Source organism: Xenia sp. Carnegie-2017, unplaced genomic scaffold (genome assembly GCF_021976095.1).
Source record: "Xenia sp. Carnegie-2017 unplaced genomic scaffold, XeniaSp_v1 HiC_scaffold_19, whole genome shotgun sequence".
Classification (NCBI taxonomy): domain Eukaryota; kingdom Metazoa; phylum Cnidaria; class Anthozoa; order Malacalcyonacea; family Xeniidae; genus Xenia; species Xenia sp. Carnegie-2017.
In genome coordinates, this window is record NW_025813481.1 from 6186425 (window position 1) to 6202848 (window position 16424).

A 16424-nucleotide genomic window follows, 5' to 3' on the forward strand; every position below is an offset into this window, starting at 1 on the left:
TTTAATGTTCTTATTACACTTATATATTGATCAACAGTGTAGAATTTCAAGTTTATCCTTTAGATGAATGATCTGTTTAAATGACGCTTAGAAAGTCAGAATTAAAGATTTTTTATCTTACAATATAGTGATAGCAATCGTTTATTCAAAACAATAAAACCTAGTTTAAATATTATTATCTAACACTGGACAAAAAGTGCATATTTTCATTGAAAAATTCACAGAAAGAAGTTGACTTTTTAAGAAGACATGATCACCTGTCATCGATAAAAACACATTCGTGTTTTTTACCACGCATAAAGGGAATTTATAATCCTATAAAATAATCATGTAATCTTTTGACTATTCCTCGAAGCCCTTCCCTTAACAAAAAATCCTATTTCCGTTTGGCAGAGCATGACGTTAGGAAACATATTTTTTCATTTGTGTTTTGTGTTATGCGCATGACGCGGTCTCTTTTGATGGGTTTTTTTTTGTCCATGTTCACACCCATAACAATGTAAATAAATGAAATCATCATTTGTTTTTTTAAACTCAATTTAGCTGCCCTCAAATATTCATACTGAGGCAAAACATAGTTCATCCGTAGGCTAAATGTCTTTTGTCAACGTCAAACATTTTTTGTTATCTATACTATCATAGTAATCTACAGTATTTGTTATTATTCCACTGCAAACAACATTTGACGTTCATTTTTGTTGAATGCATCCTTAATTCGCAGAGACACGAGATATGGAACCCCGCAGAGCTTCTTCACACTTAGACGGATGTGGGTTCGTTGAGAATTGTGGATTTTTTTCTAGAACTTTGCAAATTCACTGCCAAGTTCAGAAGTTTATAACGAATTTAGAAACATGTTTTGTTTACATGGCCTCCCATCAACTACTTACGAAACTGGGCAATAAAATTTGAATTCGTTGATGCAGGCTTTGTTTGACAAGAGTTTTTTTTTATTGAATATTACCAAGTATATCAACTAAAGGAATATATAATTTGCGTTCATATTCAATACCACTTGTATTAGCTTTACGAATATTCACCATGTTATATATTGAATTCATTGATCCAAATCTTTTCCCACCAACTTGACCAGTTACCGTTGAAAAAAAGCAATATTTAAAGCTTGTCAAAGGAAGCATTCTTATCCCTATGCTTGTGTACTAATGTAGTTAAATCACATCGGGATGAAATTAAATTTTCACCTGTCACACAGATGTAATATTGACCGAAGTTCTCACGTTCATCTAAGACATAATTTTTCAATATTGCTCTAAACAACGTATTTGTCACGGTGAATGACAATTGAGTATAGTTCTTAAATAGACTTTTGAAAACCGAAATAAAAATAGCAATAAAATTAAATAAAACAAAATTGTTCTGATCATGTGCCAATGAAAACGAAATTTTACTTCAATTTATAATGATGAAGACAAGGACGATAATTTTTCATCATTTCATCTAGGGGTCATTAATTATGCAATGTCTCATGCTGAAAGTGAGTGGATGTATCTTGCAGGTAATTTCCATTCATGTTGTGCAGGTAAATAAAATTATCAAACTCTGTTTGATTTGACGATGACTTATTTGTGTGTGTGTGTGTTTTTTTTTCATCGTAGATTCCTGTTCCAATGGATGGTTTTAACGAAATCATTTCTCACTCAGTAAGTCTTTAAAATGAAACAGCTGCATTCGATCATTTATCGCAACAAAGTTTTATAGTTTGTAGATATTTTCCAAATTTTTTCACCAATTTATTTTTTTAACTGTGAAAATTCTAATTGTGAATATAGCGATATCAATTTTGTGTTAGCGATTTTTCAGACGAACTATGAAAGGGAAAACTTCTATGTATCTTAAACTAGCTATGTATACAGGCGATTCTCTGTAGAATCGTTTTTATGCTCAATCCTTTCCCTTGAGTTGTCAACAGATTTCTTTTGGGAAAAAATCCTCGCCTCCTTGATTCAATGTTATTGAAAAATTAATTGAGCTGTCTTCTTTTAATATTGTTAACTGACCTCGATAATATGTCCATTGTCAATTTTTGCTTTTCTAATTTGCATGCGGATGTTTTGCTTTACTAAGGAAAATTTCATCAAAATAAAGTCGTGAGATTGAGCGTATATATATATATATATATACAGCATATTTATACGTCATTTTAGACTGTTTTAAACGTCAATGCATATATTCTTGAATATCAACTTTAGTTAACCACACAGCAAGTGTGATTTGTTCTACATTTTTGAAATCGCAGGACAATCTGTGTGGAGGGATTTTTGTATGATACATCAGCTGTGTGGAAGATTAGCTGTATATTACTGCTCTAGATTTGTTCATTAAACTTTCATTGCAAAACCTAAAATATTCATGTGAGAAATACAATTTTGTATATATACATTGGCATGTAGATGGTTTTTGTTGGAATGATTGTAAGATGGACTTATGAAATTAGAAAACTTACTCTTGAATAGTTCTAAAAGTAAAATGTTACAACAACTGACGTTAGCTTATAGAAAATATTACATTTAAAGCAACGAAATTTAAGTTTATATACACATGACTAGGCTTTATTTTTTATTCAAATTTAACATCTTGCAACATACATAAACATCAGGATTTTTTTTAATTTATGTCAGTAGACAGCTGAATATTTTTGACGTTTTTCTTCAAATTAATTTCTTCTGTTTGCATGCATGTGAAGTGTCAACGTGCTTGTATAATGATGGCAATATTACTTAATTTTTGATAACGTATGACGCATGCATAATCCCATATGTACTTCTAATTCCTAAGTTTTTATGAAAGAGTGTCTTAACTTTCTCTATGAACGAGTATTTGACAATAGGGAATCTTTAGACTGTTTTCATTGGAGATTTGATGCTCTGTAAGTTAATTTCGGGAAATGCTTTGTGGTGTACAATTTTTTGGAAATTGCACGATTTCGGCATGTTGTATATTTCCATTCTTTGTTTTTCTAAAATAAGTATAAACTAGATAATGAATGGTTTGTTTGTAATTGATAAAATGGAAAACAAAAATTTCTGCGTGTTTCAACATCTTCACTTTAAGTGGATATTCATCAAGTGGATTAATGGCGCACGAGTTTATTAAAATATCCCTCCATTATACCTGCTGTCTTTATATAGGCACGAACGACGACAATAAACGTTTGGAAAGTTGAAGATGTGCCACATCGAGTTGTGTGTTAGCTGCTTCACAAAGAACTGATTTATCGCTGTGTCAGATCAGATAATAAGTACTTGCTGATAACATGTAGGATTGAGCTGTTTCTTTTTATAATTGTATTCATCTCATGCTGAGGTAAATATTCTCATCCATCATTTTTTGCTTTTCTACTTTGCATTTCAATAAATAAGATAATTATAACATAATCAATGGATTCCTAAAGAAAGTATGGGTAAAATTCTGCAATTATGCTTATAATCTCGCTCACGCTAACTAGAATTTTCCAGAAGTTTCAAACGTCTTGTCACTTTATGAAACTACATGTTTCGATTTAGTTAAGCTTGTGTTAGATTTTTATTTTCCTATGTCTGTATATTACTACTTCACTCGTCTTAGCTTTTCCTTTTATTTATTTTGAACCCAAAGTTCACATGGTGGAAGTACTGATTCAAACACAGCAGGATGGGTTTGTGTAGGGAATGCGATGTTTTCCTTTAAGCCCTTTCAAAGCCTACTTAAATAATTGGTTTTATATAACTCGTTTTTCTCACTATATTTACTAAAATATTCAAAGCAATATGGTTATTAAACGCTGCAATATGGGATTGGAAAGACAATATTTTGAAATATAACTGCACATCACCATATTAATTGTCAGGCTGTGAGAAAGGTCTTCCCTCTGTCAAGTTTAACCTTTAACCAAATGAACGACATTTGAGGTCCTTTTTTGCTCGGAACATGTATTTCTAATTATTAACTCATGCATATTTGAAATGTTTAGGTGTTGGCAGTATATTATGTGTCAGTTAATGCTATCCTCCCCTCTTAACAATCCTTTTGTCAGTTCTAGTATTTCTCACCTCTCTGCTTATTTTTTTCAATTGAACGGCATCTTGCAATGCTATAGCTTGTGTGAAAATTTTTAAAATAGCAAACTCCAGTTATATATAGCGACCTTTGTTGTCTTTGTTTTGATTAAATCATTTAACTGCTGGCTTTCGCCTCGAGACCGAATGAGTCGAGGATAGTTTTGCTATTGAATGTATGAATTGCGTATAAATTATTTTATTCTGTTTGAATTTAATAATCAACTGTCGCTATATTATGTACGATAAATGAACGTATGGTTTTAAATGGACCAATCCACGTTCATTTATTTTGAAGATCTTGTTGAACCAAGTGTTGAACGATATGATGTGTCGTTGTGGTGTCTTCAATATGGTATATCGTGACGACAATGATTCCGATTATTGATTACACATCATCTGACTATCATATAACTTCTGCTCTGAAAAACCTGGGAAAATTTTGTATTATACTAATGGTTGTCTAGCTTCTTGTCAAAAGTCCACTTATCTTTTATCTCGATCCACGAACGTGTCGTATACTTTGTAATTGATCTGCATGGCATCGTAACACTTAATTGTTCAAATTGAACAAAACAGTATGAATGGTTGAGGCAATAATAGGGAACAGATTTCCGGCATCCTTTGCTATGAATTGAAGCTTAAATACTTTATAATACACTTGTAATGATTTGTGTAATTTCTTATGGAGCCGCTCCTCGGTGAATAGAGCGTACAATGATTGATATCATTTTTATGTAGGTATCTATTGAAAGAAGACTTTGGGCAGTACTAACGAACAATGGAGAATCTTTTTCACATCTCATCATTTTGTTACCTTTGTTGCTCCGTAATGTACTTCGTTCAACCATCGTCTCAAGTTCAACTCTTGGACCAGCAGTGCGTTATACGTAAGTAAAAAAGCGCATTTATTAATTATTTTTTAATCGAAGAAGAAATTTAGGCATTTTTTGTGTCTTCCTCACGAGTTGAAATGTAAATGAGTCATTCAATATGAAAGGGCGCGTATGCTGTAATTCAGTATTTGCTCAGGATTTTTTTTCTCGTTTTGATGCTTTGATCTGCTCTTTATCATCAAAATCACCATTGTTATTATTATCGTTCTCAAATTTATTTATGGAGGGTATGCACAAAGTAAAAAGCGACAAACCATTAGCCATCCAATAATAAAACTTACATACAATGTATGCATAAATGGATATTAAATACTCTAAAAACTGTATTTATGAGCTGTTCTATAAAGTAAAAACTGTGAATCATATTAAATTATACACAATATTAAATCTACGTCAAATTATTGTAAACGAAAAGTTTGTGAACTTTGAACACATATCTGCATATGCATTTAATTCAACTTATTAACGTAATTCGTAGAAAAGGATCATACATTTTACAAGATTTTTTCGAATTCGTACGAATTTCTATTTTCTATTCGATTTTAAATAATGTGATAAACTATTTTGGCATTGATGTAGTAAAGATCTGTTTGTATTAAGTTCTCACTATCCTTCATAAGAAGTAATGAGAAATTTAATATACAAATTTATATAATATCATGTCCACGCAGCTCGTTAATATCTCACGGAAACCAACAGTGATAATTCGAAAAGGGATTGTTATTACAACGTGATAATTTCTTTGATTTTTTACCGCAAAGGCAAATTATAAATTTATAAATGATTGACTAGGCGATTTAATAAATGAAAATGAAAGGTTGCATGGTAATGAAAAAGGTCCATCCCTCTATTCTATAATATAAAATTATTTAGCAACAGAAAATATGTATGTAGATTGTGTTTCACATTTATATATTTCTTAATTATTTTTTGACATAACGTTAGATGCTTCCTTGTCGAAAAACATTGTTCTAAAGCTTTTAAGTCAGTTCCTTTACAAGCATTGTCAAATATGCTCTACATTGTCAACGATTATTTATCATATGAATTTTCTCTCATCCAGCTTATAACGACAAAATCCACAAGTAGAGAATTTAACTTTTACAATATAACCTCAATAGTCACTCGTTTGCTATGCCTACACTTCACTTGCTGATCCGATCATTAAAACTTCCGTTGATGATTCAAATAAATCTATGTTGATTGAAGACAAAAATGATGGTGTTCACGACGATCTCTCGTGTCTATTTTTGTTACGTTGAACTGATATTTTAAGTTTAACATCTGGAATTCTTTGGTGTGTTTTTTTTTGTATCAACGCATGGTGATTTTGAAAACCTTTTAATTATTTTTATATTCGCCTTTCACTAGGCGTCCTATTTCTCGAGGAATTAAGATTGAATTAAAAACATGAGGCTTTCTGTTTTTATAAATAGCATTTTCTACTTCATTATTTTTACAGTGAACAGTTGCGTCAAGAGTTTGTAGTTTTTACAAAATATGATTGTGTCCAGACATATTTGACGTCTCCCAATGAATAACAAACGATGTGTGAAAAGATGTATGTTAGATCTCAAATGTTCGCCATTTCAACACCTCTACATTGATAATTACATTTGCTTCAGCAATCACAATCGAACAAATTATTCTCTCCCTTTTTTACTAGCAATTTATCATTATAAATTTTAAAATAGAGACTTTGTCGTGGTGACAAATCTGAAAATAGTTCTTTAGAAGTATTTTCACATTATAAATTTGTTCACCCCTGTACAGTAACACAGCAGTGAATACATGTTTCTATGGTATTTTCTTTTCATGTTCACTTTCACTGGTTTTTCTAATGAACTTCATTTTATTTCTCGACTAATAAGTAATTTCTTCACTTTAAGTCTCGCATAATCTTTGACTTTGTAATGAACGGATTAGAATTCATGTACTCCCTACATCCTTTGAATATTTCTAATTATTTGGTAGACTCACCGTAAATTCATTGTTACCGGTAAGTGTTGATGCTTTTTTTGATGGGGTTTTTTTTGTGTTCTATTGAGTTTCTCGTTGCGCAGCCATGGAGCTGACAAAAAAACCTACTTAATTGTACTTTCTGGCAATAGTCTCTCTTGTTCATAGCGCAATTTAAACTTTATAAAGTTTATTTAAGATGTAGTTGTATGCTGTAGGAAGTTTTCTTGTCATTTGCTAAATGCACGTATTTTAATGTACAGATAAGGTTTATATAGCTACTGAAATATATAACTACACCGCTTGACTGACACTTTTAAAATCTGATTATACACTTTTCAGATTCATTTCTAAAATTAGTTAATTATTGAGTAGTTATAAAAATAGACGATGTTTTTATTTATCTTGTTATCATTCCTTTTGTTTTTAAAGCAGAAAACGCCGACAGAGTCGGTATATATCTGTACAGTAAATTGAACATTAAATATATAGTAAATTAAGAATTCCAGTTCTCTTTATTTTATCTTTTGTCTTTATTTTATCTTTTGTACGTTGTCATCAAGCACGTCATGATAAATCCGTATTTTATCTCTCACAAGGAAAAGGAAGTAGTTTGTTATTTTAAAACATTAACAGCACATATATGTATGCTTTGCTTTGCCCTTTAGGGATTGGGATGATATCATGGTTTTTTTTCCTTCAGATTACTCTTCATCTTACAAGAGAAATTCATCACACCACGAAGGCAACAGCGGTGACAAAATAATTGACGGACAAGATGAAACATGCTCTTTGCCTTTAAAAAAGTCTTCGATAGATTTGATTCAAAGTATAAATGTCACGTATATTCAAGTGAAGAACTCTCAACAACATCCAACATCTATACGAATTTACGTTCGAAAGTTTCGTTATGGTACAGGACATGCATGCGGTAGAGATCATATTATTGGTAGTGGTGAAAGAAGAATAATTTCTTGCATGTCGTTATTTGGTCAGTCAGTAAAAATTGTACCTGGAAGAAGGAAAAAATCGTTTTCACTTTGTGAGCTGCAAGTCTTTAATGATTCTGGTATCTTGATGTGTATTTTTATAAATATATTTATTTTACTTACCCACACTCTCTATCGATGATAATGTATGCCAATGAGATAATTATTTTTATTGTTTTCAGTCAAAGTGACGGAGGGGGTGAAGTACGAAATTTGGTTCAATAAGACCAACGATGATTTTTCTTTTATAAACACTGTTGCTCACAGTGTTTCTATATTACCTACATTTCAAGCACCAAGGAATATCAGTGATGATTTTGGTGTCCGATTAACGACATTCTATAATGTAAGTTGTTCTTGATTATTAGTCTCTACAGCTTAATGTTTTTCTGATCTTCGTATATATCTTTTGGATATCATATGGTCGATTTCAATGTTTGCCTTAACAATATCCCTGTATATCATTTGCTATCATCAGTATTGTCCATTTTGTTTCTATAGGCCCCACAAACAGGTTATTACGTTTTCAACATGTCTTGTGATAATAAATGCAAACTGTACATTAGAAATGTTGAAACTCAAAAGAGAGCTAAAGTACTGGCTGAAGTTCCTCGCGATGATTCTGTACCTGATTGGACGCATTACAACTCTTGGAATGAGTGAGTAGATTTTGTCAATGCACGTTGTCTTTTCATTTGAATTGCGTTTAAGAAATAAAACATGTTTATTGTGTTTGCACAGGCTTATGCAAACACCAAGGAGACCTTTGGGAGAACTCGATAGCAGATTAGTGCAAGCTTAGCACCAAAGTTCGAGGTTGGCACGTGCTTGTGAGTTCTCCAATACGTCTCCAAGTTTTGCATAAGCTTGTGCAGATGTAGTAAGCATCTTTCTTTCTTTTATAAAATAACAGTAATGCGAAACGGATATATTTAAAACAAATGTTTTGATTTTTCTTCGATTAATTGATTGATTTGATTGGTTGAGCTCAGATCGGTTTTCACTGGCTAATGCAAACTTAGTTATAGACCAATCAGCGCACGCGTTTCATTGTTGTTGTTTTATAACATAGGTTAACGTTGGTTTGGATCTTTCACATAAATATTTATGATATATTAATGTTTATCAGTGTTGTAGCTACCGTTATCTCCTTCATTTTACTACATTATGATTTTCAATGTTGTTTTGATAATATTTTTGCAGGTCTTGGTCGAACCCTAATCTTCTTACAAAAGGTGAAGTTTATGAAATCACTGCTCTGATGGTTGAAAAAACGGGAACAGATCACTTACGTGTTGGTATAACATTTCCTAACGGTTCATTTCAAGGTCCTATAAGTGCTCGGATTTTTATCAGTAAGTTAGTAAATGTATTTACGCTTAAGTATTGCCTGGGGTCTGTATATGAAAGTATTGCTTGGGGTCTGTATGTGAAAATATTACATAAGGTGTGTATAAGAAAGTATTGCCTAGGGTCTGTATAAAAAATTATTGATTGGGGTCTGTCTAGGAAAGTATTGCCTGAAGTCTGTATGAGAAAGTATTGCCTGGGGTCTGTATAGGAAAGTAATGCCTGAAGTCTGTATAAGAAAGTATTGTTTGGGGTCTGTATAGGAAAGTATTGCCTGACCCCTGTATACGAAAGTATTGCTTGGGGTCTGTATATGAAAATATTGCATGAGGTTATTGTACAAACTAAGCGGTGAATAAAGGAAGTAAATCTAAAATATTGCTTTGTTATAGACATGGAAGCTTCTCGATCCCTTACGAAAAATTTTTGTCCAACGCCAGGTAATCTTGTTGGAATTTCTTGAAGATTATTTCTCTTATGTTAAAATTATATTTCATCTCTTTAGACATTAACACTGGTGGTTTTTACTCTCGCTTTTTGGATGTACGTATTTACTAACTATTTACTTTATGTGGAACTTTTATTTAGAATTTTCGTTTTATTTCAGAATGCAATCTTGAATGCTATTCATCGTTTGTTGAATGACCAGGGGGACGGTAAGAAAATGGAGGTTCGTACGGATTATTTGTACATTCTTTCATGATGTGTTCACGATGTGTTCATTTTGTGTTCACAATGTGTTCACAATATATTCACGCTGTGTTCAAGATTTGTTCATGTGTTCATTTAGTAGTTATTTTATTCTTCTTTTTTCTAGCTTTTCATGCTGTTATTTAACATTTCAGGTTTTAAATGAGTTGGAGAGGTTGGGTTTTAAGAAAGCAACGACACTAAATTTGGAACAGAAAGCATTTGTTACATACCTTGTTCAAATAAGTCACTTTGGTACGAGGTTCTAACTACGACCATGCTAAAGCTCTTTAACTTATTTGTATTTTCCTTAATTTTTCTCTCATTTAGTTTTTGCTTCGGTCGTTATGAATTTATCAAAAAGCGATGGTTTTAATTTTCCCGAAAGTATAAAGACATTTCAACCATTCCCTGGATATTCCAGTATAAGTTTTCCTGATGGAGCCTTTCCACTTGGTACAGGTACATAAATATGATCATATTTACGCCATGGGATTTCAAGGCTACATTTCAGATGTATGATTTTAAAATTTTTTTTCTTTATGAAGGAGTAAAGTCGGCAGTTTACATGATGTTCAAGCCTATTGAAGAAATGAAGAAAACGACAGGAAGTCGTGATAATTATCTTGGAGATAGAGTAGTTAGCGCTAAAATGCAAGACGATGTTTGGAGAAATATGAATTCATCATTTACATTAGTCTTTCAGAATACTCAAGTAATTTCTCTTTCAGTTCTTCTCCATTTGTAGAAAATGTCATTCGATGTAAAATATTGTTTCGTGTATGTATGTGATAGGTGATGATTGGTGATAGAAGACAATGTGTTTATTGGATCGAAGATTCTCGGTATGTATGAACAGTTTATATGAATTTGTGAAAGAATAACATTTGAGGATTTAGTTGTTTGAAAACTGAAATTAGGTAAATTTTATTAATGTAGGCACAACAAAGAAGATGAAAAATATGGACGATGGTCCGGTGATGGTTGTTCTCTTTTTGACAAAAATGAAACTCACACGATCTGTAAATGCGATCACCTCACTAAGTTTTCTGTAATGTTTCCTGTTGCAAAGGTATTTATTCCAGGCATGAAAATTTACACATATCCTGAACCCCCTCGCTAAGATTAGTTGGGATATGCAAACCTCCTGCACATCCAGTAACCCTCTAGTTAAGATTAGATGGAGTGTACAACGCTCTCAGCACACCCTCCCTCTCAGCTAAAACAAGAGTTAAATAGAGTATGCAAACCCCCATTACACTCTCCCCTCCCCCCCCCTTAGTATATACATTTCTGAATCATGCGTTTAAAGCCATCCCATTTTTTTGTATCCTTTCTTTCATTGGCAGACATCTGCAAAAGATGAGAAGAATCTTGAATTGATCACTTACGTTGGTTTATCGTTATCCTCTGTTGGTTGTTTTCTTACACTTATCTTCTACTTCTTGCTAAGGTAACCTGCAAGCTGGCATGTGTTGTACTCCAACGTACTATAATGTACTTCTATATCCATCACTAGAATCACGAGAACATTAAAGACAATTGTTCATCTTAATCTTGTTTTATCTCTTGGTCTTGCTGACGTGGCTTTTCTCTTTGGGAACTTTGCGCGAAATCATAAGGTAATAGGAATTTTATTTTTGGTTTCTGTTGACAGATCCATAAATCAAGCAAACTCGTTTATTGGGGTTGGGGTACCGCTGTATTCATATATGCATGTTATAATCTGTGAATCTCAAGACGGCGTATCATGCGTATATGAACATATCACACTCTCCCCTTTAAAAAAAAGAGAAAGCTTATCGATCATTGGAGAGAGCAACTAATACAAACCAACTTTTACATTTTTACTTCTCCACAAAAATTTGTAAAATAACTTTTGCATTTTTGTTATTATCGTCATCTACGCAGGATATTTGCTTTGTTGCAACAATTCTCACATTCTACTTGTATCTGGCTGTGTTTGCATGGATGTTGGTTGAAGGTGTTCATCTTTACTTCTTGATTGTACGAGTGTTTGGTCGTAATGAACGTCACAGGCGAAATTATCACATTTTTGGCTGGGGTAAGAACTTCACTTTCTTAATGCATGAAATTGATTAATAAAATACTTGATTGTAGTGCAGTTTATCTTTTATTACGCTGTGAAAAGTGTTGTTGCTCAATAGAAAAGCTGTAATTGCACTGTGAAAATGTGTCATTGCACTGTCAAATACTGTAACATGATTGGCTAAATGGCAGTAAAAGCCAAACAAACTTCTTTTCAATAGAAAAAACATAGCGGCAGTTGTAACTAAAGTGAAGAATAAGGCTGAATTGAATACCCGTCCACTCAGTTTTAGTGTTAGGGTTAATGTTAGGGTCATGTTTATATTACACGTGTATGAGTGGACAGGTATACTGCAATCGCTCCAAAAATAAAAACAGCACAGCAAGTACTTTTTTGGTGGTAAATGTTTATAAAACTTGGGCCGTGCAACGAGGCTTTCTGAAGCGATAAATAGTTAAAAAGCGAAACAAAGGTAGAAGCCATTTTGTAAAATGTCTCACAGTATATTATAAGCCATTAATAATATAGTTTCTTTTGCAATTACGGCAAAATTAACATGCACTCGTGAGTTTTTTAAAGACTGTAAATAACTCGTTCAACATGTTCAGATGTTTTAATTTATTCAAAATTAACATGCACTCGTGAGTTTTTTAAAGACTGTAAATAACTCGTTCAACATGTTCAGATGTTTTAATTTATTCAAAATTAACATGCACTCGAAATTATTCAAAATTAACATGCACTCGTGAGTTTTTTAAAGACTGTAAATAACTCGTTCAACATGTTCAGATGTTTTAATTTATTTCAGGTGTTCCAGCCGTTATTGTATTAATTACAACTGCCATTTTACGGCATGACTTAGTATCTAAAGATCAGTAAGTATTGGTTTTTTTAAATTGTTTTTCCTCTCAGAGAAATGCACATCATGTTTCATTTTTCTAGTTGTTGGTTGTCCATCGAGTCATCATCGATATGGATTTTTATAGTTCCTGCTCTATTTGTTATATTTGTAAGCAGAAATTGTTTGTTTTTGTAAAAGGGAATTGTTTGTATTTCTAAGGGAAATCATTGTGATTGGTTGATTGCGGGACAGTTTAATTGCAATTTGAAAAGATGTATTTGAACTTTAGAAAAGCTGTAAGCGCACTTTTTAAAGTGTAATTGCACTGTAAATACTGTAACCTGATTGGCTAAAAAGCAGTGAAAGGCAAACACACTTCTTTTCAATTCAAAAAATAAACATGGCGACAGTTGTAAGTACACAAAGATTTCCCATATTGCAAAGATGGCGAATCGTTTGAAATTCAGGAATTTCGAAAGAATGCAAAGAATAAAAACAAAACAGCAAGTACTGTTTTTTTGGGTGAATGTTTTTAACAGTTAGTCCGTGTATCGAGGCTTTTCTGAAGCAATAGAGAGTAACAAGTCGAGACTTAGTTAGACTGTATATTCAAGAAATTATCTCAAAGTATATTATTATTAAGTATAGTATAGTTTCTGGCGTAATTACGGCTAAACATGCACTCTTGAGTTTTTTACTAAGACTGCAAATACTCAAAATTATACTATTACCTATACTAAGCGCGTGTGTTTGTGATGAAACTGACTCAGACTGTACAATTTTTATTCAGATAAATTCATTGGTGTTAGGAGCTGTCTTAAGAACAACAATGAAGTTATTACGTAATGACCCTGGTTATCGAAAGGAAAAGTAAATAATTATTATTTTTCATCGCCATAAATTTTTCTTTAAAAAGCAAATAAAACGAAAACAAATCTTCTTTACTTTAGATCAGCTCTACGTACGTTGATAATGCTTGTACCGATCCTTGGAACAACTTGGATATTTGGCATCGTGGCTTTTGCACAGAAATCCGTCATCTTTCAATATATATTTGCCGTTTGCAACGCTTTCCAAGTAAGTAAAATGTACTTGTATTCCGATTAATTTCACGCTAAAAATTATTCAACACAGTTTTGTCAAAAGTCTTTGTTTCTGTATGTTGCTGAATTTAACGGATCGACTTTTTATTTACAGGGATTTTTTATTTTCATTCTATATTGTGTGTTAAATGCAGAGGTACATATACACTTTTTTGGTCGTTTCATCTCCTTTCTCTTTTAAATTTAATTTTTCTTCCATTCAAGATTCGTAGTGAAATTCAGAGACTACGAAAACGTGGAAGACGGAGAGAGAACTGGATTCTAAACGATCACCACAGAATAACTCGACTGACGAATAACAAAATAAAAGGTGACAACAATCTCGTGTCCAGATCCCTTCCTAATTCCTGACAGTGTCTTCATCTGAGCAACACGACCAACATACTTTGCCGATAACCAACCAGTTTTAATATTTGCTTGAAAAGATTCGCCCACTCAGTTGTGTTTGGCTCTTACGTACGTTGATATCATAAACTAGATTTGTCAAAAGATTATTTGACATCTAACACTCAAAAAATAGGGTTTTTTTACGCCTACGTCAGTCAGTGCACGTCATATCACATAACGCCAACGAAAAATACGTCAACCATTTGGAAACACTGATCTCATAAGATCAGTGTTTAGAAAGTCTATTTTCATTCGAATGTATTTACACTTAGAGTACGTATTTGTATATTTTAAATAGTATCTGATAAATTTTGCTTTAAAATGATGATTGGTTTTAAATAATAATAAATGGTTTTAAAAAGTAATAAAATGGTTTTAAAAAGCACTTCAGCGACAATTTATTGTCATGATGTTTGTAAAAAAATTACTTTGTCATATTGTGCCAGCTGCTTATAATTTGCACTTTACAAATTGTTTTTGAAACTAATGTTAGTTTCGTGTGCTGAGCATTTCTTTGATGTCGAAGATAATTTTTTCAATGCAAACAACACAAAGTGGTTGATTATAATTATTTATCTTACTTTTGCTTACTTGAGCATTATAAGTATGCGTCAATTTAAGGTCAGATCAGATAAAACGCCCACTTTCCGCAACTTAACGCATGGATTCTTAGTCTAAAATACTCTTCATTAAAAAATGAAAAATTCTTCAGTCGTTGAATCAAAATTTCTTTTGTTTACCGAAGCTTCTTTTACTGTGCTATGCAACAAGTGTTTTCAATGCTGAAGAGAGTTTTAAATGACTTGAATTATGTTCTGTCTTAAGGAAATTGTAAAGGTATTATTTTTATCTTATAAATAAATTACAGAATTGCTTTGATACTTGATGAATTAGCTTTATAACACTTTTGTTTTGTTTTGTTTTGTATGTACAGGATACTGCATCAATAAACAAATATTCTCTATTGAGTTTAGTCATATAAAGAGGACATCAAATTATCAACGGATCTTCGTTAAGTCAGGTCAGTTTATGTAGATATTGTTGATGATTTTAACAACGCAAGCGTCCCGAGGTCTTCACAGGTCTTTAAAATTGAATTATAATTCATTTTTCTAATGACAGCTTTCACCTGATATTTTTATGAATCACACGGTTCCAAAAACAAGGAAGAACATATATCTTCATTCATACTAGAAAATATGATTGTTTTTACACTTAGTTGTCATTATTTTATTGATAATACAAGACCATACCCCCTGTGTTTCATTTCAAACAGATATTTACATAATAATTATGACGAATTGAAAGTATAGTGAAATATTTGTATTGAATTAAGATCGCAAACAATTGTCTATCTCGACTTGTTTCATTTTTTATTTTCCTGACATAGGATATTGAGAAAGAAAGCTGGTGGTTGCTGTAAAAAAAATTGGAATTGTGAATTATATACATAAAATATCATGCATCCTTTCAACTTTAAATTTTTCTTATGTGGACTTTCAATCCTTGCATTGGTGATGTTATTTGGAATTATTAAAACTAAAGGTTTGTCTAGTTTATAAGACTCTCTTTATTACTCTTGTTTTATCTTTGAAATTCACGTAGTTTGTCTGCTTACTCTAAGTCTTTGTCGGTCGAGACTGCACATATAGCTAAGACTTAACATAGCAGTACTTCGAAATTTCACGTCAAAATTCTCCCAATGTGACATGCTCAACAGAAATTATAAAATACTGCACTGAGACGATAAAATTGATCATTTTGGAAAGCAAGCATACGAACCAATCAATTTTACGATGATTGCTGAAATAGTTTTTAAGAATAACTTTCGATTTTGGGAAAGAAGGGAAAGAAGTCATTTCTGGAATTATAGACACTGTGGCCTCCCAGTGTCTATATGGATTTTTACTCGTTTATCTTAATAAAACTCATTAGTTTGATAAATAAATAAAAACATTCTTTCGTCTCATTCTTTGCGTTATTTATAAGTGCATTGTTATTCATAATAGGATCGAACGTCGTATGCCAAGAGAAGTACGCTGCCTCTAAAAGAATTCCTTACGAACTTCCTTCTTTATTTGTGCGATGTACAGCTGCGACGATC

General features: G+C 32.2%; 1 protein-coding gene across 1 annotated transcript; it reads left to right on the forward strand.

The window, feature by feature from the left end:
- Positions 1–1395: 1395 nt before the first annotated feature.
- LOC124438591 (adhesion G-protein coupled receptor G2-like) lies at positions 1396–15771 on the forward strand. Its single transcript, XM_046988762.1, has 27 exons — positions 1396–1516; positions 1617–1661; positions 3150–3324; positions 4797–4945; positions 7614–7979; positions 8082–8245; positions 8401–8558; positions 9103–9254; positions 9642–9689; positions 9755–9792; positions 9857–9919; positions 10095–10194; positions 10270–10401; positions 10488–10654; positions 10735–10784; positions 10879–11011; positions 11289–11392; positions 11459–11561; positions 11851–12004; positions 12798–12864; positions 12932–12998; positions 13621–13700; positions 13781–13907; positions 14028–14069; positions 14138–14243; positions 15255–15341; positions 15711–15771. Exons 4-27 carry the CDS (start codon positions 4837–4839, stop codon positions 15716–15718), a joined length of 2625 nt encoding a protein of 874 aa, XP_046844718.1. The 5' UTR covers positions 1396–1516; positions 1617–1661; positions 3150–3324; positions 4797–4836; the 3' UTR covers positions 15719–15771.
- The last annotated feature ends 653 nt before the right edge of the window (positions 15772–16424 follow it).